This window comes from Melanotaenia boesemani, chromosome 1 (assembly GCF_017639745.1).
Source record: "Melanotaenia boesemani isolate fMelBoe1 chromosome 1, fMelBoe1.pri, whole genome shotgun sequence".
In the NCBI taxonomy this organism is placed as follows: domain Eukaryota; kingdom Metazoa; phylum Chordata; class Actinopteri; order Atheriniformes; family Melanotaeniidae; genus Melanotaenia; species Melanotaenia boesemani.
Window position 1 is genome coordinate 6,486,552 of NC_055682.1, and position 26,347 is coordinate 6,512,898.

Below are 26,347 nucleotides of genomic sequence, written 5' to 3' on the forward strand. Positions count from 1 at the left end.
GGGAAGACCCAGGACACGCTGGGTGGACCACATCATTCAGCTGGCCTGGGAACACCTCAGGATCCCCCTGGACAAGCTGGTGAATGTGGCCAGGGAGAGGGAAGTCTGGGTTTCCCTGCTTAGGCAGCTGCCCCCGCGACCCGAACCTGGATAAGTGGCAGAAAATGAACGGATGGATGGATGGTTTCAAGGGGTTAATATTAGGCTAGAATTAGGTTCTGTTTTGTCTCATGTTTAAAAGTCCAGCAGTAAATAACACCTCTAATGTTGCAAACTCAGCAGAACACCAGTTAAGTTAGTGTCTTACTGATGGACGATATTTCATGTCATTGTTCTTTCCTTCTACACGTTCTCATAAGTTAAAAGTCACTAGGGTTGCCAACCTGCAAGTTGCACTTAAATTCTGTTTTTGTCACTGTTTGGCTGGTTTATGTGGAAGCATGGAGCTGTCACCCAAATAAAAAAAAGAATTGGGACCTTGTCACGTTATAACGTGATAGTTTATTGTAAAAACCTGAAACATATCACATGGTAATGTGATAAATTTTATTGTAAGAACATGAATCAAAGCAGCCTGCAGATGTTGTTTCAACCTATATTGGAGCAAAATACATTTTATGGAAAATATTCCCGTCAAGCAGAAACATTTCAGTTATTACTCTGGTTTATTGATGTACACACAGACATGTGGGACAGTTATGAGCAACATGGTATGTCAACTCCCTGTGTGCAGTGAGAGAGTGCGTGCATCTGTCTGAGTTGCCATAGAGTGTGTGTGTGCTGCTTTTAGTTAATAACATTTACCACTGATTATGCTTATTGCTGTCTTCTGAAAATTATAAAGGCTATATGCACTGCTGGGACTGGGAGAAATAAGTTGCAGACACAAAGACGTAGTCCTGTCTGCTTTAAGGACGCAACATCAACAATATCACAGTGTCCTCCAAGCTTCACCAAATCTCTTCAATGAAGTACAACTTAATGCCATTTCATGTTTTTTAAAATAAAAGTAAAAGGTCCCAGATATTTTTTTATTTGAGTGACAGCTTCATGCTTCCTTAGGTTTAGGCTTTAATTAGACCATGTAAAAAATGTCCTTTTCAAGAATTTAAAAAAATAAGAATTTGGTGCTTTAAAAGGCAGAAACGTCCTACAGAAACATATTACACAGATTACAATTTATATCCATCGTTTAAAATTTTAACTCTTAGGGCTTTTTTTTTTTACTTTTGATGATTATTAAATATGGCTTAAAGTATATTTATATATTTAAAGTATATTTATAAATCAGATTGTTTAATGTTAACAGTAACCATAAAAGTCTGATTGCTGGTCATTTGCGAATTTGTAGTTTTCTTTTATCATTTATCAGACTTATGATTAGTGTTGTTTTTATCAGGACTAATTCTCTGTGTAAATTCTCCTCCTGTTTTTTTAGACCAGTGATTGATGTTTCAATAACACACACACACACAACCCCCCACCCCACATATACACACAGATGCAACACAAGTGGACAAATTAGATAAAGTCTGTCTATCTAAAAGTAAACATGTCAGTCAGCGGCCTCGTACTGAAATCACTGAGGTAACGTGCTGCTTTTTTCAGGTCACTACAAAGACTGGAAAGATAGTAAACATCCTGTTACCGCCCTTGGTGAGACAAAAACACCCCCCACACACACACAGGTAACACTGCAGCTGGTCCGTGCAGATGGAAGTAACCTCAGGCAACAGGAGGAGGAAGAGGAGGAGCTTCATCATCCTCAGCTCCTGATGAGCGTCAGAAACTCGTCGCGGGTTTTTGGATCTTCCCTGAAAACACCCAACATGGTGCTGGTGACGGTTTTACTGTTCATCTTCTGGACGCCGCGCATCACCATGCACATGTGGCTGCAGGGAGGAGAAGAGGGAGAATTTTAATCAATAGCAAACTTTTTTAAAAGCATGCAGCTGGATACGAGAGAAAGAGCTGAGGAAGCAGTTTTATTCCTGGATGTTTTGGATGTTAGTTGACCATCTGGCCCAGAATAAACTAAGCTGCATGCTGTGGCCAGCAGGTGGGGGTAAAGACTAAGCTGCAGGAAATAAATGTTCAAGGAAGAAGATACAAACAAAACCAGTTGCTTTAACCCTGTAATGCTGTGTGTGTCATTTTTCATTCATACAGTTTGAGACCTTTTCAAGGTTTCTTTATTTATACCTGTGGGCAAGTTTGTTTTGCAATGTGACACCATGCCTGTGACATGTGAAACTCGCTCCACTGTTCTCATATTTATCCACAGAAATCACAGTTAAAACTGGACAAACATGATCAGGCACTGCATCTGAGGAACTGTGGAAAGGAAGTATTTTCTTAAAGGATGCTCCACTGCTTCCTCTGATAAAGGAAATAATTTAAGCATTGGACCTCCTTCTCTTAGAATTTCACTAACTCTCATTATGGCTGCCACTTAGAATGGTATCTTTTACTCAAGAAGGATCCTAAGATAACAGATTATTCAACTGGATCCATAGTGTCTGATCTTGGACAAGCCCTTTGTAAAAAATATCATCTGAACCAGTCTGAGGGTTTAAAATTGAACCAGTGGCCAAACACAAGGGTCAGGGTACAGTGAGGAAGATGCTGGACTAGGTAGGTGGACAAGAAAATGGACTATTTATTTCCCTAGAGCAAAAGGTAATGCCTAGGCAGGATTATGAAATGTAAAACAACAGGAAGAAACAGGCAGACTGAGATAAACTAAGGCAATAGGCAGAGCTACAACATAGACAACAAGACACAACAATCAGACAGAGAACAAATGAAAGCAAGGGGTATATATGCACTGAGGGAGCAATAACACAACGAGGAGCAGGTGAAGAGAATTAGCAAAGAAACCAAGTGTGTGAGGACAGGAAGTAAAGCATGTTCAAAAAGACAAACTCTACAAATTAAAACAGGAAGCAAGATAACCAAGAACACACACTAAAGAACAGACTTCAATAGAAATCCAACAAGAACTAAACCAGAAACCCATAAACCATGATAACAAGTCCCAGTTGTTAGTTACCTTATCTTATCTTATCTTATCTTATTTTATATTATCTTATCTTATCTTATCTTATTTTATCTTATCTTATCACTCAGTTTATTTAAATCCAGGTTAAAGACCCACCTGTTCTCTGCTGCATTTCACTAGTTATTATTTAGAAGTCAAAATCTACATGTGGTTCTTTTAAGCTGTTATCATGTTTTAAATATTGTCTTTCCGCACACTGGAACTTTATTTCTTGCATTTTATCTATCTTATTTAAAGGATCTTCCTTCTGTTTTTATTTCATTAATTGCTTTTCTTTTAATCTTTGGTTGTTTTTTTTTATGTACTTGTACTGCTTTCTGCACCCTGCTGTAATGTTTTATGTAAAGCACTTTGAATTGTCTTGTACATGACATGTGCTATTTAAATAAATTTGCCTTGCCTTGCCTTGCCTATCTTGTAAAAGTGATTTTTAAGTAAACATGGACAAATATATCAGTGGGCAATCAACTTTATGTTATTGTTGGTTGATAAAAAGGGGAGCCCTGCAGAAAAAAATTGGGAACCACTGTTTTATGACAGGGCATTAGAGCAGGGACATATCTAAAACCTGTTGGACAGCAGGGCCAGAGTTGCATATCCCTGACTTAGACCCTCTGACACAAAGACAGATTACTGAAGGTAAATCAAATTGAAATGAAAGAAAAATAAATATTTCATGTCGGTGAGGAAGAAGCATATAAAAGAAATAATGTAGAAAAAGTTGGTGTAATAATAGATATTTCACTGGTATGGGTATACGGTGGACATACGTGGCCTCGATGACGACTCCGACCCCGGTGGGCTGCAGGGCCTCAGTAATCGCCACAGCGATCTGTTTGGTCAACCTCTCCTGAACTGTAGATGCACCAGACAGACAGACGGACATACGAACACAAACAGACAAAGCAAACAACAGTCAGTGATCAAGGACACTGTATTCAGATCCTCTGTTGCAGTAAAAGTACCTATCTATCTATCTACCTACCTACTATATATATATATATATATATATATATATATATATATATATATATATATATATATATATATATATATATATTTATTTTTTTTCCACTCAAGTTGTCACATCTATCCATCCACTAGATAGACAGACAGATAGACAGACAGACAGACAGACAGACAGACAGATAGATAGATAGATAGATAGATAGATAGATAGATAGATAGATAGATAGATAGATAGATAGATAGATAGATAGATAGATAGATAGATAGATAGATACCTTGTAATCGACGGCTGTAGATTTCAACAATCCTAAAGAAGAGGAGGAGACATCGTTAGTGTATTGCAAGAAATATTGGAGAATTTCACTCTACCTGCCAACATTTATCATGGGTCTTACTCATCATTGTTTATGAGACAAATTAGGCTTCAAACAATTCAATCAATTATCTATAAAGCCATCATTTACAGTTTGTGCCCTATAAGCCAGAAGTACCCAGAAATGATATGATACTACGACAGCACATTGTAAGACATATTATAAAACAGTTCAACTCCGGTCCTCAGGGGCCTCTGTTCTGCAGGTTTTAGATGGTTCCCTCCTCCAACACATCCGATTCAAACTAAATTGATCCAACAGCTTGTTGTCATTTTACTGCACAATGACCCATTAATTTGAATCAGGTGGGTTGAAGCAGTGAAACATGCAATATGTGGCCTTTGAGGGCTGGAGTTGAAGAGCCCTGGTATCCAGTTTTATAAGCCATAGGACCTTGTAGTTCAGTTGTTTTGCCTGCATGAACAAAAACTGATTTTTTCCTCTAGCAGTCAAATCTGTTGTTTAGCAGAGATGCTTCAAACCACTGAGGTTTTTCCTGCCACCACACTTCACTCAGAGCTGCTGAGTCTCAACCGGAAGACAAACTGCACATTTCTGGCCACAAACAGTTTAATGTTGCCACCCTACACTAGAAACCAATTTCATAATAATAATATGCTTCCATTTAAACTCAAAACGGTTAACAAGACAAAAAATAATAACCTTTTAGATACATGGGGAATAATTATACAAAAGATTCAGTGACAATCTAAGCTCTAGCATCTTTTTAAATGTTAGTTCATGTCTAATAGACTCGAGTCATTCACATTCTCACAATAGGCCCAGCTCCATGTTGGAAAAACCCCTCAAGCCATCAGAAGTCCTGCTGATCAGCAGAAACAACCTGATCTTTACTTTCAACCTGCAGCTCCAATGTGAGGACAAGTACTTTAGACAAACTCGACCTCATTCACCTCCAAGAAAATGTCACAAGACCAAACGGGAAGCGGGATGACAGTCAAGACTCCATGCAGCAAGATAATAATGAGCACTGCAGCTAAAATCTGACTGGAACTTCAGGACTGAAAATTATCATTAAACTATACAATAACTGTCCAATCCATCCATTATACGGATGAAATGTGAATTATAGTCCGGTGGTTGCAGGACTCGATTAGTTTTTAGCTGAAACGACATCAATCTCTGATTTGAACAGATCAAAGCCAAACCCTCCTCTTAAAAACATCTGGACAACTCATCACAGATAACTGTTCTTTAATTTATGACAGATTTGTAATGTTTTTTTTTTTGTTTATCAATTTGTGCTGATTTGTGGGGCACTGATACATACACAGCCACTTTATCAAGTCCACCTTGCTAGAGTAGGGTTGGACTCCTTTTATCTTCATTCCTGCCTTAATTCTTGGCGTCCTAGATGGTACAAGGTGTTGGAAACATTCCTCAGAGATTTTGCTCCATATTGACAAGATAGCGTCACACAGCTGCTGCAGACTGTCTTGGAGAGGATTTGTCAGCTGCACATCCATGATGAGAATAATCACATCCCAAAGTGCTCTACTGGACTGAGATTTATTTATTTATTGAGTTTATTTAAAAGAAACAATGCACATTAATCAAAATTTCAATTTGATTTTAAAATGTAAACATGCTGGAGTCATCTAGTCCCTTGGTAGGTCAACATAACAATATACAGTAAATACATTACACTACTACTAATAATAATAATAATAATAATAATAATGATAATAATAATATTAATAATGATAAAATTTGTGGTGATATCAAACAAGTATATTAATGTATAACAAAAGATATGATAGGCTTGTTATTCATGAGTGCAAGTTTAATGACTTTAAACCCATTTCTGAAGTTAGTATTAAATATTGGATAGCTGGTGCTTTCTCTTAATTAACTGGAGAGACTACCCCAGTAGTTTGTGGCTCTTTCTGAGAAAACTGTTTGCCCAAATTTACTTTGTCTGTACTGTACAACACAGTCTCCTCTGATGGTTGCCTTAGTCGCCCCACTGCTGCTATCCTGCTTTGCAAACTCATGGAGTGTGGAGGGATGCAAGCTCATGTAATATCTTAAAAATAAGACAGGCATCTAAAAAATGTAAAAGATTATCATAATTAAGTAAATTATATATTGTTACAATATGGCAGTGATGGTAAGTGATGGGTTTTTGATCCAGTGCCTTCAGCATCTGTTAAGAGTTTGCTTGAGACATACTTGTAAAGCAGTAGGATATGTGGGAAAGGATCATGGCACGCATGAAGAGGTTAGCTGCCTCTGCTGTTAAATATGGTCTGATGTTTTTTTAAATTAACCAGGTTAAATTTAATAGTATCTACAACCCCTTTTACCTCCTTTTTGAAGGTTAAATTGGAGTCTAAAATAATTCCAAGGTATTGAAAATCATATACAGCCAACAGCATTTCTCCTTTGATAAAAACATCAGCTTGCTGTGTCGTTGTGGGTTTCTGAGAAAAAACATACACAGTTTTGTTTATATTTATATGTAGACATGATTTTCTTCAGCCAATCAGAAACAATAACTAAGGCTGCAGATCTGATGACTGTTGGAGTCCAGTGAACTCATCATCATGTTCTAGAAAGCACCTGGAGATGATCTGAGCTTTGTGACATGGTGCATTATCCTGCTAGAAGTAGCATCAGAAGATCCTACACTGTGGTCATAAAGGGGTGGACATGGTCAGCAACAATACTCAGGTAGGCTTTGGTGGTTAAACCAGGCCACGTTGGTACTAAGGGGCCTGCATCTGGTTTCTTTTTACTATCATCTGTATTTTTCATTTAATCTCACACCAAATAAGATAGAATCCAAAATTTTTAAAGCTTTTATGGACAAAAATCTGATTAATTTAACTGTTGTCATCGGTATTAGCGTGTACGTCCAGTACTGTATTAGTAAGGCGTGTTAGTACAGTAAGCCTGAGGGTATTGGGGTCATTGGGATCGCACACACATTTAATAATCAGCTTAAATACATACTGTACACACACACATGCAGAGACTCTATCATATTAGAGTAAATTTACTCACCTGGCCAGCTTGCTGAGGCCCAGAACTCGCTTGTTGGGGAGGTAACCGATGTGAACCTGCACACAGAGAATAATTCAGTTAACAATGTGACTCATAAATTGAGCTGTTACTGATCCCAGCTCAGCTATAATGCTCACGAGTCTCACTGCCTGAGGTAGGAATGAATGCAAGGTGGGAAAAATTCTCTCTGTTGTCTTATCTTTTACTTACTTAGATATCAAGAGAGAAATTTAAAGCTAAAAATTGGAAAAAAGGCTGCAGTTCTTGCAGGTTAATTCTCTACATCAGAATGAATCTCTTTCAACAATAAGAAGTCTCAACATATTCAGAAAATGGAAAAAAAGCTAGTGTAAGATCATCACACATTTAGGGGAGCATTGAAGGTGGACAGGATGAGACGAGGACGCGATGGCTGGAGAATCACTGCTGTGGATGGCCAGAGGCAGCGTTCCTCGTACACACAAACACACCAACATAAACGCTCCACTCAAATGTCAGCCGCAATTTGTTGACAAGAGGAGAGAAAGGGCAGCAGCAACAAGCGTGCAAAGATCTCTTCTTCTCCTTTCTTTCACTTCCTTCTATTGCTCTCTCTCTACTGTGTCGGCCTGATATACCAACATCAAACAAGCTCACTGCTGCTTCACTTATCTGCTCACGTTAGTCGTACTTACTGACATGCTGCGAGAGACTAGGGAGCCTTTTTTTTATCCATTTTTGCCACATTTAATCTCTTCTCCAGCATATTATCTGTTTGTCTGCATGAATGACTGAAAACTCTGAACTTTACAGCACCATCCAACCACCCCTTCTTCCTCCTTTTGAGGATTTTGTGACTTCTTAAAGGAAAAACTTCAGAATGATATCAGCTGTGATGTGGAAATACTCGTAAGTCGTATTTCCCTCCAACTTTGTGTCGAGTTACTTTACAGGATGACTTGATTTATGATCATTTCATTTAAAGGACTTGCTGCCACGAGAATATAAAATACTCATTTGAATATAAATCCTCTTACCCTGATTATTTTTGTGTCAGAGCATAATTAAAGAAAAAAACTGAAGAAACAGTGTATGGAAAACTACGTAAATCTCCATAATTCAGGAGCTTGCAGAACTAACTTTAGCAGTAATAACTTGAAGTACTGGTTTCTTGTATGATGTTGTCAGTCTGAATGAAAGAATTTTAGGTTTACCAAGATCCTGAAGTTTACAACATTTATATATGCACAGCTCTCTGAAGGTCCCATCACTGCATTTCAGTCAGAGTCAGATCTGACTTTGACTGGACCATGTCAACACCTTGATTCTTTTCTTTTCAGCCACTCTGTTGTAGACCTGCTGCTGTGTTTGGGATCATTGTCCTGTCACACGAGTCAGTTTCAGCCAAGCTTTAGTTGTCAGACAGATGGCCTCACATCTGACTCTAGAATACTTTGGTATTCAGAGGAGTTTATGATCCACTCAATGGCTGCAAGGTGTCCAGTCCTGTGGATGCAGAAAAGAATCATCTTCCCTCTGCCTAACTGTTGGTATGAGGTGTTGATATTCTGTTTAATTTTCTCCCCATGCTGCTGAGTATTATGACCAAACATCTCCATTTTGCTTTAGTCTGTCTTGTGGTTTGTTCATATGCAGCTTTGCAAACCTAAGCCATACTGCCATGTTCTTTTTAGAGAGAAGAAGATTCTCCAGTAACCCTTTTGTACTGTCAGGATTTTTAACATTTAAAGTAGATGAACCTTTGGCAGATTAACAAACACTACAGCTGGATTTATACATGCGTGTAATGTTGGTTACGGCATCACCGCCATAAGCGATATCCGGAGTAGGTCTGCAGAGGCTCGACGTGCACCTCTTCCAGACGTGACGTGCACCCCTGCTACGCAGACGGTTACATGGAAGTACTCCCTTGTGATTGGTCAGTTTGGGATTATGTGTTTAAGGATTTTGGGATCTCTCTCTCTCTGATTTTTTGTGGTAACCGCCATTTTTAAAAACAACACCCAATGGATCAAGTTGATGAGAAGCTGATCGAATTATTTCTTCTTTTGCTTCCACAGTCTCATGAAGAAACGGCACAATGTTGGACGCCATTGTTGTTTTAAAACAGGAAATACCTACCGGAACTGAAGTGAGCCATCCAAAGAAGCCCGACCTGTTGAGTTTAGCAGCTGCTACCACTCCTACTGGCACCTTCAGATTAGGAAGAGAAACTGCAACACGACACCAAAATGATGCATACCCCTTATGCTCGAGTGTGAGAGCACACTTCACCAGCATCAGCTACACCGTAACCGACCTTATGCAGACGCCGCATGAGTATAAATCCAGCTTAATTTTGCTTCCATCTTGAATCCTGCCTCTTCTCTAAGCGCTCAGTCTGACATTGACTCATTTGCTCTGTCACTTTCTTTCTTTCCCTCATTTCTTCCTTCTTGGGTTTCTTTGCCATGGTGCATGCTCAAAACAGCCAGTGCATTGATATCCAGTTGCTAGCGTGTCCCATGGTGTAATAAAGCTCAGTGCTGCTGTAAACTGATGCAGTGTCCTGTAAAAAAATTGTGAATTGCAGTTTCTCAGCTTGGGGATGCATACTTCACTGTACTGTTAAAATTATTTTAAGGTCAGAAAGTTACAAAGTGCTACTTTAACATGCTAGGCTATGAGGCCTGGAGATTCTTAGATTGAACTCTTGTATTTATTTATTTTTTTTCTAGTTTTTTAAAAATTGCACAGTCTGACCTTGGGCTGATCTTGCAGGGGCATCTACTCCTACAGACAATGGCAGCTGTCTTGAAACTTTCCATTTTAGAACAATCTTTCTCACTGTAAAACAGTGGACACCAAATGATCTAGAAATGTCCTTATAACACTTCCCAGATTGACGGACATCAGCATTTGCTTGACTATGATCACCCCTGATGTCTTTCCTCCTTGGCATTGTGTTAACACCAGGGCTTGAACTGGGCCAAGGGCTCCCCAGAACTCAGACTTTCACATATGCTTTGAAATCATATATGTCCTAACACTCTAATAGGCATTATAAGGCCCAATTTTCCACAACTTCTTGTAAACATAACGCTCCAACTTGCCCCACCCACCTTTTCCGTAAATGCAGTAGATGTGTGAAGCATAGTCGATTCATTTTAAAAAATGTTTGAACGTTTTCATAGTCAATTAAAAGCAGATTTCAGGCAGATTTCCCCCAATTAACCATTTAAATAAAACTAGCTAATGTCGGCTATTTAGATCAGTTCTCGGATATAACGGAAATGAATGACAATGAATTAGTTTTTGTTTTCTTTTTTCTGTCCTTTTTCTTTGTCTTTCCTTTAATGGGAACAAGACTTTATTTAACATTAGTTCATTAAGTTTTTTTCATCCTGGCACTTAATGGCCATTTAAAACCAATTAAGAAAGCTATGACAAATCAAGGTGCAGCTTGTGTTTTAATTCACTTTGTAAAATGTAAATCAAGTTTAGTTGAACGTACTATTAAAAACTGTTTTATTCTCTCTGTTTAAACTTTGATCTTATGACATCTTATGCCATAAATGGATCACAATGAAGATGTTATGATGGTTGAATATGAGACCAAGTGACAGATTTTATTTTTTTCCAAGTTTTTGCTCTTCACAAAGGTTCTCAAATCCATTGATTTGACAGCCTGCAATAAAGTGCTCTTATGTAGCAGGCACTGAAACAGCTCAACAAACAGGCAGCAGCTACCTGCACATCATCTGACCGACATCATACACGAAACAGACAGCTGGGACGAGACGTTGCTGATGAGGACGAGGGGGAGGAAGGAAGGACATCTAGGAACAGGAGCAAACATGACACAAGAGGTGCGGTAAGTGTTTGCGTGATTCACTGCTGTCATCAGAGCCCATTTACAGCGTTGGAAAAACATCAGCTGCTGCCGTCTATTGTGTTAAACGACATGCACCTGCAAGTGAAGATGGAGGGATGGAAGCAGAGACAGAAGAGGCAGAAAGAGGGAGGAGGAGGCTGGTTGGGCTTTAGAGAGTAATGATGTGAATGGAGCAGAGAGCAGGCTGCAGATAAGCAGATCTCAACTAATCTGATTGCTTCTCATGTTCTCTGCTGCTCAGACCAGCGGCCTCCAGAAAAAACGGAGGAAGGGTTTTTAAGATACACATCTGCTCACATGTTTCTATGTTTGTAACAAGATTCTGTGTACCTTTGTTATTTTTAAAATCTATATACGGCTGGCTTAGCTGCAAGGAATTGATGTTTTCATTAATCAATCCTTTGTGGCTTCAACTTTGTGGCTGTTTTGGGGTGTAATAGAGTTTGGTGTGATAGAAGCGGGGATGGCGGCTTCTACTAGCAGTTTGTTGGACTGGATTCTTCAAATCAAATCAAATCAAATCAAATTGTATTTATAAAGCGCTTTTCAGCCATAAAATAACACAAAGTGTTTTCTATAATAAAAAACAAGGTATACATATGAAAAACAAGATTTTAAAAGCCTTCACACAGCAGAGTATATAATAGCAATTTAAAAACACACACCAGTCTCTTTCACACACAATCATATGCACACTCCCACACACACAAACAAAACCATGTACTTGCACAGGGATAAAATATGCAGCCATATGTCAATATTTCTAAAGGATGACAGGTAACCACTTCAAGATTTACTGAAATTTCAAACTGGTGTAGTGATACTGGTGTTTCAAGCTTTTCTGGACAGATTTTTTTGTCCTCCTCCTACAGTGACCTGTCAATCACCTGAAGGATACCTGGGGTGTCCAATCACATTTCAGAGTTGACCAGCACCACACTGATCACACTCTAGCTCCGCCCATGTATAGCTGCTTTTCAACCACAGGAACCTTTAACTACAGGAGAAACTACTGTTTTTTTTTCTTGTACACTGCAGGAACTACAGCTGATAGTTAATAAACAAATATCCACTTAAAAGCTTCTGCTTCAGAGTAGCTACTCTATGAAAGAAACCTTCTGTTACAAAATTTCTAGGTGACTGGTTAAACACATTAGCAGAAAATTAATACTGATATTAGCTATAGCAGGCTGTTATTTCTCCACTGTATTAAAACGTAGGTGTGATAAACAAGCCCTTCACTGACAGTTTGTTCTGCGATTTCTGTAGGTTCTTAGGTTCTCTCTCTCTTTCATTTTATTTATTTATTAATTTTTTTTACCAATATTCATGTAGTAGATTTGTAATTTTAGGAATTTTCTGGTGTTAAGTTCCTACTTTAACGTAGTTTAGACCATGTAAAAGCACCAAAAGTGTGTACACCAGAAGAAGGGCAATTTCATCTGAGAGATATTTGAGCTCTTTTTATCAAAATTAAATAATAATAATAATAATAATAATAATAATAATACTGGCCACTTTTTCCTTCAGAACCACCTTAATGCTTGGTGTCATGGATTCAACAAGGTGTTGGAAACATTCCTCAGAGGTTTTCTCCATATTGAAATGACAGCATCACACAGTTGCTGCAGGTTTGTCGGCTGCATCCATGATCAGAATCTCCTGTTCCACCACATCCCAAAGCTGCTCTGTTGGACGGCGATCTGGTGACTGTGGAGGCCGTTGGAGTCCAGTGAACTCATTGTCATGTTCCAGAAAGCAGTTAGAGATGATCTGAGCTATGTGACCTGGTGCATTATCCTGCTGGAAGTAGCATCAGAAGATGCTCCACTGTGGTCATAAAGGGATGGACATGGTGGTGGTTAAACCAGGCCACATTGGTACGAAGGGGCCAAAGCGTGCCAAGAAAATATCCCCCACACCATCTCCAGCCAGTTTTTATTTATTTTTTTTTTTTTATAATAAATTTTCCCTTTTTTTTAACCACCATTTTGTCTGACTGAAGATTCTGCCAACATCTCATGGAAGACGCTTGTGTGGCCTATTTATTTGTTTATGGATCTAACAGGAAGTTAGCCATTAGCTTAAAAATATCAACCAATATTAAAAAACATTTTTCCCTTAATCTTTTGCTTTTGCTGTTTGCTACTACATTGTATTTTCATAGGGCCGACCACACACCTTCCTGATGTTGCCCTCAATCCATCTAAACAGTTTTGACCTGGTTTGGACCTCAGGTGATGTCCTGAGGTGTCTGCTACTGGGACGCTGGCAACAGCTTTTGTACTGAGGCGTTCTGCAGAAGTTTGGATCTGGGTTGGTCAGCAACCTGAGCTGTGGTCGTGCTAAGTGTATGGGGTGTTGCTAAGGCTGTGAGATTGTTTGGGAGGATGGTACACCAATGGAAAATGGTAAATTGTGGTGCAATATGTACAGTATCAGTAACTTTTATTAGGTATGAGGGTCCAAATATTTGACTAGAATTGTACAATTTTTTGTACCAGTCAGTGGTCCACTTAATGTACATATCTGCCAATTCTAACATGAAGTTACAGTAACAATAACTCATCTAATAGTTTTTCTTTGTGTTTGTGTGTCTGCAGTCCTCTCACCCTGCCAAAGATGGGCACCAGGTGGTGTTCACACATGGAGAACATATCGATGTCTTTGACGATCACCATCTCATCATGGTCCTCATCGAAGATGGCATCATTCAACACGTCTGCGGAAGAAGAAAAAGGCAGTGAAACAAAAACACAACTGCAACTAAAAACAAGTAAAATGGAAGAAATGTACTTTAAAAACTCTTTGAATTCATTTAACAAAAGTGTTTTTATCTGTCTTTAAAGCTTGTGTAATGATTTACTGCAAATTTAGGTGCCTGACTTTGTGTCAAAGCTTTTTTCTGTTTGAGAAACTGTCCCATATTAGTGTGTTTACATTGGAGGATGGACAAAACGGAAACCAAACAGGCGTGCAGGAGGACGTCAGCTTCACCTCAACCATTCAGCTCTTTATCATGGACTCCTGTGTTTCTCTCCGACAAACACTGCTGTCTAATTATAGCTCTGCTTCTTCCTTCTCGCTGTTGTTTTATTGCATTTTTTGGTAGCTGGAGTTCAATAAACTGCTTTATCTGTTTGTGACGACGCGAACGCCTCTCGCTCTCATGGTGGCTTTCTTTTAATTTCCTGACTGGCTATCTGTTGGAGGGGAGGGAACCAGGAGGGTTGAGGTCAGACAAACAGAACAAATAACTTGTTGCTACAGTTTCTGCTGCTTACTTTTAGACTTTGTGTAAACAGGACTGGAGGTAATATCTGATTAACGTTTTATTTTATGCCTTCATGCCTATTTGACTATTGTTGCAGTTTAAGTGATCCTTCATCATGAGGGATTTTTTTCTCTCTAAATCTTAAAGACTTCTTGACATCTGGTTTATCACATTAATAATTAGGAGTTTACCTGGAGGTGAGACAGCTTTAAGATCTTATGTTTCATTAACACTGGCAGAATGTGTCTTGACTCATGATTTAAATTTTTTTCCATTCAGATTAAATTTATATCACTCATATAATGATGCAGTACACGCTTAATGAAGAGAAGTGAACTTTTACTGAATACCAACAAGCAAATGAAGAAGCAGGAAAATGTTGAGGAAAATAAAAAAAAGAACACTGATGCATCAGAGAACTTTGAAGGAAATAAATGATAGAAAAATCAGTTTTCTGTTAATCAGAGCATACATTTAAACCACAATCCTGCCACTTTGACTGAGGCTACATATCTGAAAATATCTTACCCACAAGATCTTCAGATTTGCAGTTATTTTTCTACATCACACCCCCAGCTCAGAATAGAAATGTCCAGCTTCCACATCTTTATCTCCACCCAACATCAAGCTGTCATGTTGCTTTCATTGTACCTTAGAAGCAGGAGGTAAAAACTTGCTTTTCTTATAATGCTAAGCAGCAAATCAGATTCACAAAAGAGTCCATATACAACCAAGCCATCGTTTCCTCAACCATTATCTGTTGTTCTGTCTCTTCAATAAAACTGATTTGGTGCCAGCTGACAAGGTAAAATCTGATGACTGATTCATTAAAGAAAAAAAAAAAGTTTTATGAAGGTTTTGTCAGCTTTGAAACTACTAAAAGTAAAAGCACTGATGGGTTTTACAACATAACATCCACATGAGGCTTGAAAGGCTACTTAACGCCAGTCCAAATGCCAAAAACAAGTCTGATCATTGAGAATGTAAAACACACAGTAATTTACTGCATTAATTTATATTAATGAAAATATTTGTCATTTGCACAATATATGTCAAGATCTTTCCTAAAGAAATGACTCATTGTAGGAGCAGAAGAGGATCAGATCATCTGTGGAAAGTTCAGATTTGTTGCATCTGTGTGGTTTTTGAATGCATGTTCTGAAGTTAAATGTTGATGAAAGTTTTACACTCAATGTTTTTTATATCTTCTTTTAAAAATATTTGACCCAAATAGATGAGAGATGGAGATTGCTTCTGTGAATGGTGAACATGTCAACATCAGCTGTGGCTGCCTGCAGGGAATGAACATGCCAAAACTCTGAAATTCACATCATAATGAATGGAATCATCCTGAAGATGTGTCTCTGTATTCCTCCATACATGGCAAAGACCCCATCTTTATTTATTTATTTATTCATTTTATTTTAATACTTAAAATTTGTTTGAAACTTAAGTGGAAACACAGTTTGTGGCTTGATCATACACTGTCCATCCAAAGAAAAAGTCACACACTAATATTTGGTTGGACTGCCTTCAGTTTTGTTTACAGCAGCATTTGTTGTGGATTTTTTCACAAGTCCCTGAACCACTCTTCCACAACCTGAGCCCAGTTAATCCTGGTATTGTCATCTTGGATTGTGCCCATGTCATTAGGGAAGAAAAAATCCATTGATGGAATAACCTGCTCATTCAGTATATTTAGGTAGTTGGCTGATCTCATTGAACACACGAGACCTGAACCTAAACCTGAACCTAGACCTGAACAACTGCAGCAACCCCAGATCATATAATGCCCCCACAGGCTCGTACAGTAGGCACTAGACATGATGGCTGCATCACTTCATCCTCCTCTTTTCTTACCCTGATGCTCCCATCACTCTGGAACAGGGTAAATCTGGACTCATTAGACCACATGACCTTCTTCCATTGCCCCAGAGTCCAGTCTTTATGCTCTCTTGAATTGATCTCTCTTTTCTCTGGTTAACCTCACTGATTAGTGGTTTTCTTATGGTTACATAGATGTTCAGTCCTCATCCCCCGAGTTCCCTTCACATGGTTCTTGCAGAAATATTCTAACTTTCACTTGTAAACATCTTTAGCTCCTGCAGACGAGAGGAGATCTGATGATTGTCAATCTACAGCTCATAAACACACTTTGGTTTTCAGCTTGCCTTCAGGATGACACAGTCACAAAGTGGTAATCTAGTTTCAAAGCATTATAATCAAGACCAAGCTCACACTTCAAGCAGGACTTTGTGGCTGCTAATAACATTATTGCCAATTTAATCAATTTAATAGTGTGGGAATGCAGTAAAGGCATTAAAAAAATCTGACTAGAAGAGAGAACTTTAACAAACTTTAAACCAAACTTCTGCAGCAGAAAACATTACATTGAGAAATAAAAAAATATGGTGACTCTCAGGCAAGTTCTGTCTCTTTATTCTTTTTAGATTATTATTATTTATTAGCAATGGGCAGGGGGGGATAATCATAGCCATAATACGACTGATTTAATTGATGAAAACTGGATCACTGGTCAAATCTTGGCTGTCGAAATGTCCTGAGATTTTAAAATATCATCCAAGTTACTGAAATGATCACCTCTAGAATAATCCTTTAGTAACATTAATGTGTAATACAATCCTCCTACCCTGCCCACCTTCTTATTACGGTTTCTTAATCCACCACAAACAAGCACACAGTAAGGGAAAATAATGTTAAGTCAACATTAATTAGCTGAAGAAGAAATGGCGAGGGCAGTGGTCGGCTTGGATGATTTGGGTGGCAGAAAGACAAAGCAGTTATCAGGTAATGACAGCGTTACTCAACGTCAGAGCTCATGTTCAGTGTGTGTGTGAATAAGTATCACAAACATACATGTTAACACGCTCTGAATGGAAAAGGAAACAGCGAAGTGACTGAACAAACAAGCAGCACATTCATTGCTCCATCTCACACATGCAGAGCTGCACAACGTTTTCAGGCACTTTAAATGACAACGCAGATTCTTATCAATTCTGTAACATAATCATGGATTTGTCTGGTTGCTTCTAAATTTATTTACATCAGAGCAATGAGCCTGAACATCGATTCAGGATCTTTCTGAACTCTCCTCAGCCACTTAAAGAGCCAAGAGTCCTGCAGCAGGTTTGAATCTGACCTGGGACCTCATTTATAAAACTGTGCGTATAGCAGACTACAGGTGTCGTATGTAGGGAAAAAAGGAAATGCTGTGCACAAAAACTTTTAGATTTATAAAAGCGTGTGCACCCATGTCCCATGCCTGTTTCCGTTAATAAATCAGAATCAACTCTAAAGTTGGGCATGTGAGGGCGCTTTTCCCCGCACTTATGGTGGCTTTAAAAGGTCAAGTGAACGCCTATAATAAATATTCATATAATTTCTATGATGTCTCAGGAGGGGAAAAAAAGGAAGAAGCAGATATTTTTGGGAATGAGAGACTGAGCTCCTGATGGACCACGTTGAAAAACGTAAAAAGGTGTTATCTGGTTGAGGCAGCATGGGCATTACTAGTATCATAAAGGCAGAATAGTGGGAGCAGGTGGCAAATGTGTCAACGCCATGTCAAAGGGCAAGACACGCCAGAGACATCGGATGGTGCGGGTGGAAATCTCAGTTGGCAGGGCATCTGTCTCCCATGCGGGAGCCCAAAGTTTGAATCCCAAAGGGGTGAATATTAACACCTTCCAGTTGGGGTCTTAAGCAAGACCCTTAACGCTACAGCCCACGATAAGTCGCTTTGGAGAAAAACGTCTGCTAAATGACTGTGATGCCGCTGCAGCTGTGGTTGGAGAGGGTGAAGCCAGAGACGCCACACAGCACCGCAGCAGACATGTCCAGAGGAAGTCCTGCAGGTGCAGAGGGGCACAATCAATGCTATTAACGAGGTGGCCAAGAAGTTGTGGGAAATAAAGACAGAAATTGGGACAACACACACACACACACACACACACACACACACAGAGAGAGAGAAAAAAAAACTTTGTGTAAGAATTGATAAATAAAAGGAAATCCATGCATTGCATGTTTCATAAGCGTTGTATTATTTCTAGACCTCCAGACTTCAGTCTGCGTCCCGCTCTGCTGGGACTTAGAATGACTGGTAGGTGTTGGGATGACTTCTTCAGAAAGCCATTTGCAAGACACCATAAAGTACTGCGGGACTGTTACTTTCGTTAACCACCTGAAGTGTAGGAAAGTTATTGTAACGTTGTGACAAACCAATGATGTCGTCTCACACATCTGGGATAACATGGCTGAAGTTTGGCTGTGATCACCGACCTGTCAGCCGGATCCCCTGGAAGGTGCCGGTTGCCAGAAAACCCAGTACTGGCAGCCCTTACTGAGGGACTGGCACGACGTGGTTCCTCCTGGTGCATCTCTGTAACGCCGGGCCCAACGCATCACAGAGGTCTGAGAGCATCACAGAGCACAGCACGCGGTAGTCAGAACCGGCTCAGGAGCCAGTCAGCAAGTCATGCTGGTCTCCGAAAATCCACTCACTACGGGGTCTCGCGCCATATTCTCCAGCAGTGACAGATAAGCCATTGTGCATCTTTACGCACTGGGGTGCGTGCTGTCTTATATTTAACCATCAATTTTCTGAATAGTGGTGATCATGTTATTTTAATAGTAATCATTAATTAGTCGGGCACATGTTGGCAGCAAACTGTCCACCTGACTTAGCCTGAATGTACTTTATAACATGTAAGTTTTGTTTCATAATGACAGAACATATTTTATATTATAACTTCTCCCTTTCTCTTGTAAATCCTGATTTTTTTTCTGAGCATGCACTCAGTATTAATATCAAATGTGCCTCTTTGTTCATTTTTGCAAATAGCCTTAATATATATAATGTGGTGTGAAAGGTAATTGATTGTGCACAAGAGTCTCACATTTCACATCATTTTCTGATTTTATTTTGTCCCATTGGTGTTGCAGTTTCCTGTTTTTCCTGATTTTGTGCGTTTTTCTGATTTTAGATGTCTTTCCCACAAAGACATCTAAAAGTGTGCAACAGTATGGAGTTATTGTTGCATTGTTTGTTTTTAATTTTATTCAAAATCCACACATTTCTATCAGGTCAAGACTGCAGGCAGGCCAGTGCAGCACATGTACTTTCTTCTTATACAGCCATGCCTCTGCAATGTGAGCAGATTGTGGTTGTACCTTGTCCTGTTGAATAATGCATGGACATTCCTGTAAAAGATGTTGCGTTGAAGGCAGAATGTGTTGCTTAATTTATATTAGCATCAACATTAAGTCAATAGGAAGCATGAAGCATTTTGGCTTATGTTGTCTGCATCACCATGAAGTGAAAGTGAACATCAATCATCTATTATTCCTTGACTTACATTAAGTTTTCCGTACACTCCCCAAATTTTCAGATTTTTATGATTTTCTCTATTTCCAGTTTACTATATTAGTAAACTGGAAATACTTAACCCCCCCTTTAAACAACATTCATTGACTATGACCTAGGGACACCCTTATGCCAAATGCTACCTTTTGTTAGAGGATATAAAAGGCATCATAGTTGCTAGGCAACAATTCCAACAGCTGGTGATTATCTGTCCAAACAAGTGTTGGATCTTATGCTAACTTACACAATATTAGTTCATGTTAGCATGGACGATCATTATTGTTGTAAACAGTGGCAATATATATATATATATATATATATATATATATATATAACAACAACAAACAACAGCATATTTTTTCAACACTGACCAAAGAGAGAAAATCTTAAATAGCTTACAGATGTTTGGCATGTTCATTGTGATATTATTTTCATTGTAGACAAAGTGGGATAATCAATAGAACAATCATGCCGCTGCTCGGAAGTAAACAAAAATCATCATTTATAGCTGTGTGGCATTGACTGATGGATGATACGGCACATGAAGAAGTGCTGCTTCTGATAAAACATTCAACATGGAGAAGTTGGGTGGTACTCTACTGTCAACTGCAGCAACTTTACTCTTACACACGTGGACAAAATTGTTGGTACAGTTCGGTTAATGAAAGAAAAACTCACAATGGTCACAGAAAAAACTTGAATCTGACAAAAGTAATAATAAATAAAAATTCTATAAAATATAACCAATAAAAGTCAGACATTGCTTTTCAACCATGCTTCAAAAGAATTATTAAAAAATAAACTCGTGAAACAGGCCTTAACAAAAATTATGGTACTCCTAGAAAAGACTGAAAATAATGTGACCAAAGAGACATGTTAATCCAAGGTGTGTCCACTAATCAGCATCACAGGTGTCTACAATCTTGTAACCAGTCAGTGGGCCTATATATAGGCTACAGGTAGTCACTGTGCTGTTTGGTGACATGGTGTGTACCACACTCAACATGGAGCAGAGGAAGCAAAGGAAAGAGTTGTCTCAGGAGATTAGAAAGAAAATTATAGACAAGCACGTTAAAGGTAAAGGCTATAAGACCATCTCCAAGCAGCTTGATGTTCCTGTGACTACAGTTGCACATATTATTCAGAAATTTAAGATCCATGGGACTGTAGCCAACCTCCCTGGACGTGGCTGCAGGAGGAAAATTGATGACAAATCAAAGAGACGGATAATACGAACGGTAACAAAAGAGCCCAGAAAAACTTAAAGGTGAACTTCAAGCTCAAGGAACATCAGCGTCAGATCGCACCATCCGTCATTGTTTGAGCCAAAGTGGACTTAATGGGAGACGACCAAGAAAGACACCATTGTTGAAAACAAATCATTAAAAAAGCCAAACTACATGTTGACAAGCCACAAAGCTTCTGGGAGAATGTCCAATGGACAGATGAGACAAAAATTGAACTTTTTGCCAAGACACATTAGCTCTATGTTTACAGACAAAAAAATGAAGCATATCAAGAAAAGAACACCGTCCCTACTGTGGAACATGGAGGAGGCTCTAAAGTGGCCTTCTATGAGCCCTGACCTAAATCCTATTGAGCATCTTTGGAAGGAGCTGAAACATGGCGTCTGGAAAAGGCTCCCTTCAAACCTGAGACAACTGGAGCAGTTTGCTTATGAGGAGTGGGCCAAAATACCTGCTGAGAGGTGCAGAAGTCTCACTGACAGTTACAGGAATTGTTTGATTGCAGTGATTGCCTCAAAAGGTTGTGCAACAAAATATTAAGTTCAGGGTACCATCATTTTTGTCCAGGCCTGTTTTCATGAGTTTGTTTTTTAAAATAATTTTGTTGAAGCATGGTTGAAAAGCAATGTCTGACTTTCATTGGTTAAATTTCATAGAATTTTTATTTATTACTTTTGTCAGATTCAAGTTATTTCTTTGACCATTTTGAGTTTTTCTTTAACCGAAGGGTACCAACAATGTTGTCCATGTGTGTGTATATCAACTAAATTAACTCAGTTATAGAACAACCTTGTAAGGATTTAGGCTACAAATATTTGTACAAAATGTTCATTAGTATTCGTATTTCATCTTATATTTTTGGAAATAATAAATTACAAATCTTCCCCAATAAATAAGCTTTGAGTGAGTCTCTGGGTTACATCCATTGTACTATTTTTAGATATCTTGCATAGTTTTCGTTTCCTGTACAAATTACATACATGGTCAGTTATTTGCTTTTTCCTTGGTTTTCTACTCACATAAAAATTTCAAGGTTACTGTAGCAGTTATTCTATAGGCTGTGTTACTGTGTTTTTCATCTTAAATTTTGGGCTTTAGTTAAAGGTTTGTTTTCATTGTGTTTTCAACAAGTGTTTCTAGCTTGGGGCTAATAGTTCAAGGTTTTTCCTTAATTTAGTGCAAACTTTTTATGTAATTTTATGGAGGTTAAATGATTTAAATGCATAGTACTGATTATTAGTAGTAGTACCATTACTATTTGTGTAAAAAAAAAGGGGGGGGGGGGGGGGCAAAAATCCAACTTCCATTTTGGAAAACTGTTTGGTCACTTTTCTCAGCTTTGAGACAAATAATAAATACTGATAATAAATTAAGGATGTGTTAATAATTACATCATGAGATGCATGTCTCTTTCAGATAATCAGTCCAATCATCTGCTCTGAACAGAGGACATCTTTACATAACAGGGCTACCACTGCCCATCAGAGGTCATGTTTAATCTCTGCATAACTTTTTTCTATAGTTCTGCACATCATGTGCTCAACAACAAGAGGCTTTGCAGCTCAGGTTATGATGAAAGCTGAACCTGTGACCTCCATGCACATAAACATGTGAACACTGACCAAACAGTGTGACGCCTTTCTGAACAGGCTATAACTCTCTGCAAAAAAAAGCCCAGCAGCTTTTAATCTTACATATGTTTTTGGTTGTTCTCTGCTTTTCAGCAAGTCAAGGGGAGGCAACTGTAACAGCCAATCAGGACACAGACGTAGCACCACCTCGCCTGAATGACAGCACACACATAATATACCATCATTATCTGTAGCTTCTGCTGTCCAGATCTCAGAGGATCCACATGTAACCATGCTTTAAGATAAGGTAAGAATAAAAAAAAAACAAAGCAAAACATCAACTTTTCTCCTAGTGCCCCCATAATTTTCTCCACTGCATTCCTCACTTTACAGCTTCATAGCAAACACAACCATCCCATTATTGCCAAACTACCTCCAGATGGAGCTCTGGAAGGGGCAGATCCCCAATTCCAGCCACTCCAAGAGGTCGTAGCGTGGAGAACCCGGCTCACGTGCATCTGAAAGTGCATGCCAGTCTGCACAAGATGCTGTTTTTCTCGATCCTCTGTAGTATAAAAACTGGATGATTGGATCAGTAGGTTCAAACTACTTACACGTCTGCAGTAATTTACATTGTGAAGAATTAGAACTGTCTGATCAGATCGCACAATATGAAGCAGTAAAATGTCACCAAAGCATCAGACATATGACGACATGCAGAGAAAGCATCTCCTTCTTTGAGATGTTGCTGCTCACGATGAAGTTGATCATAAATTGTTGACCCCTTTTAGATTTTCAGCAAAATGACTAGAATTCCAAAAAATGAGAAATAAACTGATCAACTGTTTAGTGGCTCTAATTAGGCAATTAATGCTTTGCTCTCTAAAAAGCCACAATCATCGGTTACCATCCGCTAGTCAACGTGAAACAGAGCTCGAATCAATGACTGCATGGAGAGCTTAATGCTAATACTTAAATTCACAACACTGATGGAGTCCATTCTTGCATATATATATATATATATATATATATATATATATATATATATTGGCATAACTTTTTCTATCAAATAAAAAAACTCACTTGTAACATTTGTTAATGTACTTTGAAGAATTACTACTTTTACTTAAGTAAAGATGCTGTACACTCCTCCACTCCCCTCAGCTCAAATGTAGAGAAAGAGTATCTGGGAATCTGGAACAGAAATGCTCAAGTGTAGAGCAAATACTTTAAATCTCAGAAAAGCTCTGATTTTAGCAGGAAGGGCAGCGAATAAAACACACAACTGCATTGCACAACTGTTTGATTTGGGGGAAAAGGCTCTCCTGCCAATGAAAGCAGATATAAAGCTCAAACTCTGTCTGCATTGGGAAGAATAATAGATAAATAAAAGATCTTTAGCAGAGGAATGTCAGTTTAGAGTTTGATAATTAATTAAAGGAGGGAAACAGCTCAGCAAAAAACTAAAAAAAAAGATAATTTTGATTTGATGAAGACTTCAAATAAATCTTTTAACAATGGAGAATTAAGTTCTTTTCAGAAATTCATTTTCTTTTTTAGTCATGAATTCTTTATTTACTTATTTATTGTAACAGTATACAAAGTCAAATTCAAACTGATTAGAAACATATGTCTGAACGTGATTGCTGTATTTATGGGATCTTAACATAGACTAACAGCATGCTATGCACCGCTTTGCAGAGCAGCACTTATAACTTTGATCAATCAAGTAGTAGAAGAAAAATTTTTTAATTTAATACACATAAACACACAAATTAAAGTTAAAAAAAAAAAAGAAAAAAGAGACAGGTGCATCAACTCTTTCCTGTACATCCAGAGGGGTCTGCAGTGAGTTTTAGAGTGGGTCACCCTCCCTTCAAACCGGCCACCTGTTGACTGCAGACAGGACAAATCCCAGCCGCCTCTGAGCGGCTTTGTGGATTTAAAAAAACTCACCGATAATTTTCTCCTGGTAGCCCTTGGTGAAGAACTGCATGGCGGTGGCGGCTCTCCAGGGGGTTTTGAGGAGTCCTTGTCGCTGAGGGTCTTCCCCGAGCCCCCGCAGGATGGTGGTGTAGGCTGCGGCCAGGGACGGCAGGCTCATCTCGTTGTCCTCCACGCTCCTGGTGCGCTCCTCTTTCCAGCTCTCCATCACCGGGGTGGCCGCTCGGTGCGACCCGGACTCTGCTGCCGGCGCCTGTTGAGCCGCGTTGCGCCCGGGGCCGCCGGCCGGCCGCTTCACCAAGCCGTCAAAGTGTCCGTTGAGGACGGAGCCGCTGTCACCGCTGTCTTTCCTTTCCTTTGAACTGTACTTTGTATGTTTAGAGTGCTCCATCACCTCTTTTTTCCTTCTGTTCCTCCGGAGTTCAGCACTTGTTGGGTCAGTTTGTCCAACCAGCGGTTAGTTTTAATGGTCTGAAGTGTGTTTAATATCTAATTGGACACTCTTCCCGCAGCCTCAGCATCCCTTGGCTTTATAACAGCAGGATAATCCAGAGAGCGCTCCCATTGGCTGACAGGACTGAGGGGGCGGGGCTAGCTCCCTTTGATTCATGTATTTCTGGATGGACGGCTACAGGGAATCCATCATTAGACGTAGACGTAGAAGGTAGTCACGTTCATGTAGGATACTCAACTCTGTCTCTGAGCAGATGAGAGGCTGTGGGCCCCTGGAAACAGGATCTTTGCATGTCATTACAGTTTGTTTCTTGCACGTTGTGTAGTATGTTTTGCAGAATCGTTTTGTCTTTTTGTTGTAATTTTAAAACACCTTTATAGTAATTCGACAGCTGCCAATCTTCTCATTGAGTTTCCCTCAAGGTCAGACTGCATGATGCTGAGAGAAACTAAACCTATAATAAAAAATAACTACTCTGCTGGCCTCAGTTAACATGTTAACAGTATAATTAGACAAACTTTGGCTTTGGAAGGTTTGTCAGGATAAAACCTTTTCTTGACACTACAGTTTACAGCAGGTTAGCAAAGTTGCATCTGTATAGCAAAATATTCTAGAATCAAATGTGAGGCCATCTGTCTGAGAGCTAAAGCTTGGTTGATATGAGGTCAGGACAATGAAAGTCAAAGTCCTGACCCAAAACTGGATGAAATGCTGAGATGGGACCTTTAGGAGGGATGTGGATAAATGAACGGGGCAAACGTCAATGAACTGAAGCAATGTTGTGAGTTATGATTTCTCTGCTAACCTCATGAGAAACTGAAAACATCATACACAAAACCATTAAGGTGCTTCGACAGACTACAGAATCATGGAGTGTATTTTTCCTGGAGACCTGGTAGAAAAAAAGAGTAATTATGTCCTGATATGCAAAAGATTAGAAGTGAAAAAGTGTACATCCTTTTTTTTTTTTTTTTTTTGTCCACAGACACTTGTTTCCTACTTCATGCTGATCAAGTACCATGTACATCATCCTACTGGACTAAAATAATTATTTGGATCGCATGTGAATGCATGTTAAATATGCTCATCAGCCACTTTATGTTCACCATTTCAATTTCTTGTTAAAACAAAAAACTAATCAGCCAATCATATGACAGCAGCTCAGT

General features: G+C 39.0%; 1 protein-coding gene across 1 annotated transcript; it reads right to left on the reverse strand.

The window, feature by feature from the left end:
• Positions 1-655: 655 nt before the first annotated feature.
• Positions 656-25,248, reverse strand: gch1 (GTP cyclohydrolase 1). Its single transcript, XM_041989419.1, has 6 exons — positions 24,740-25,248; positions 13,918-14,027; positions 7,432-7,487; positions 4,306-4,337; positions 3,832-3,916; positions 656-1,892 (listed from the first exon to the last, which is right to left on the reverse strand). The coding sequence occupies exons 1-6, from the start codon at positions 25,116-25,118 to the stop codon at positions 1,766-1,768; spliced, it is 789 nt and encodes a 262-aa protein (XP_041845353.1). The 5' UTR covers positions 25,119-25,248; the 3' UTR covers positions 656-1,765.
• Positions 25,249-26,347: the final 1,099 nt, after the last annotated feature.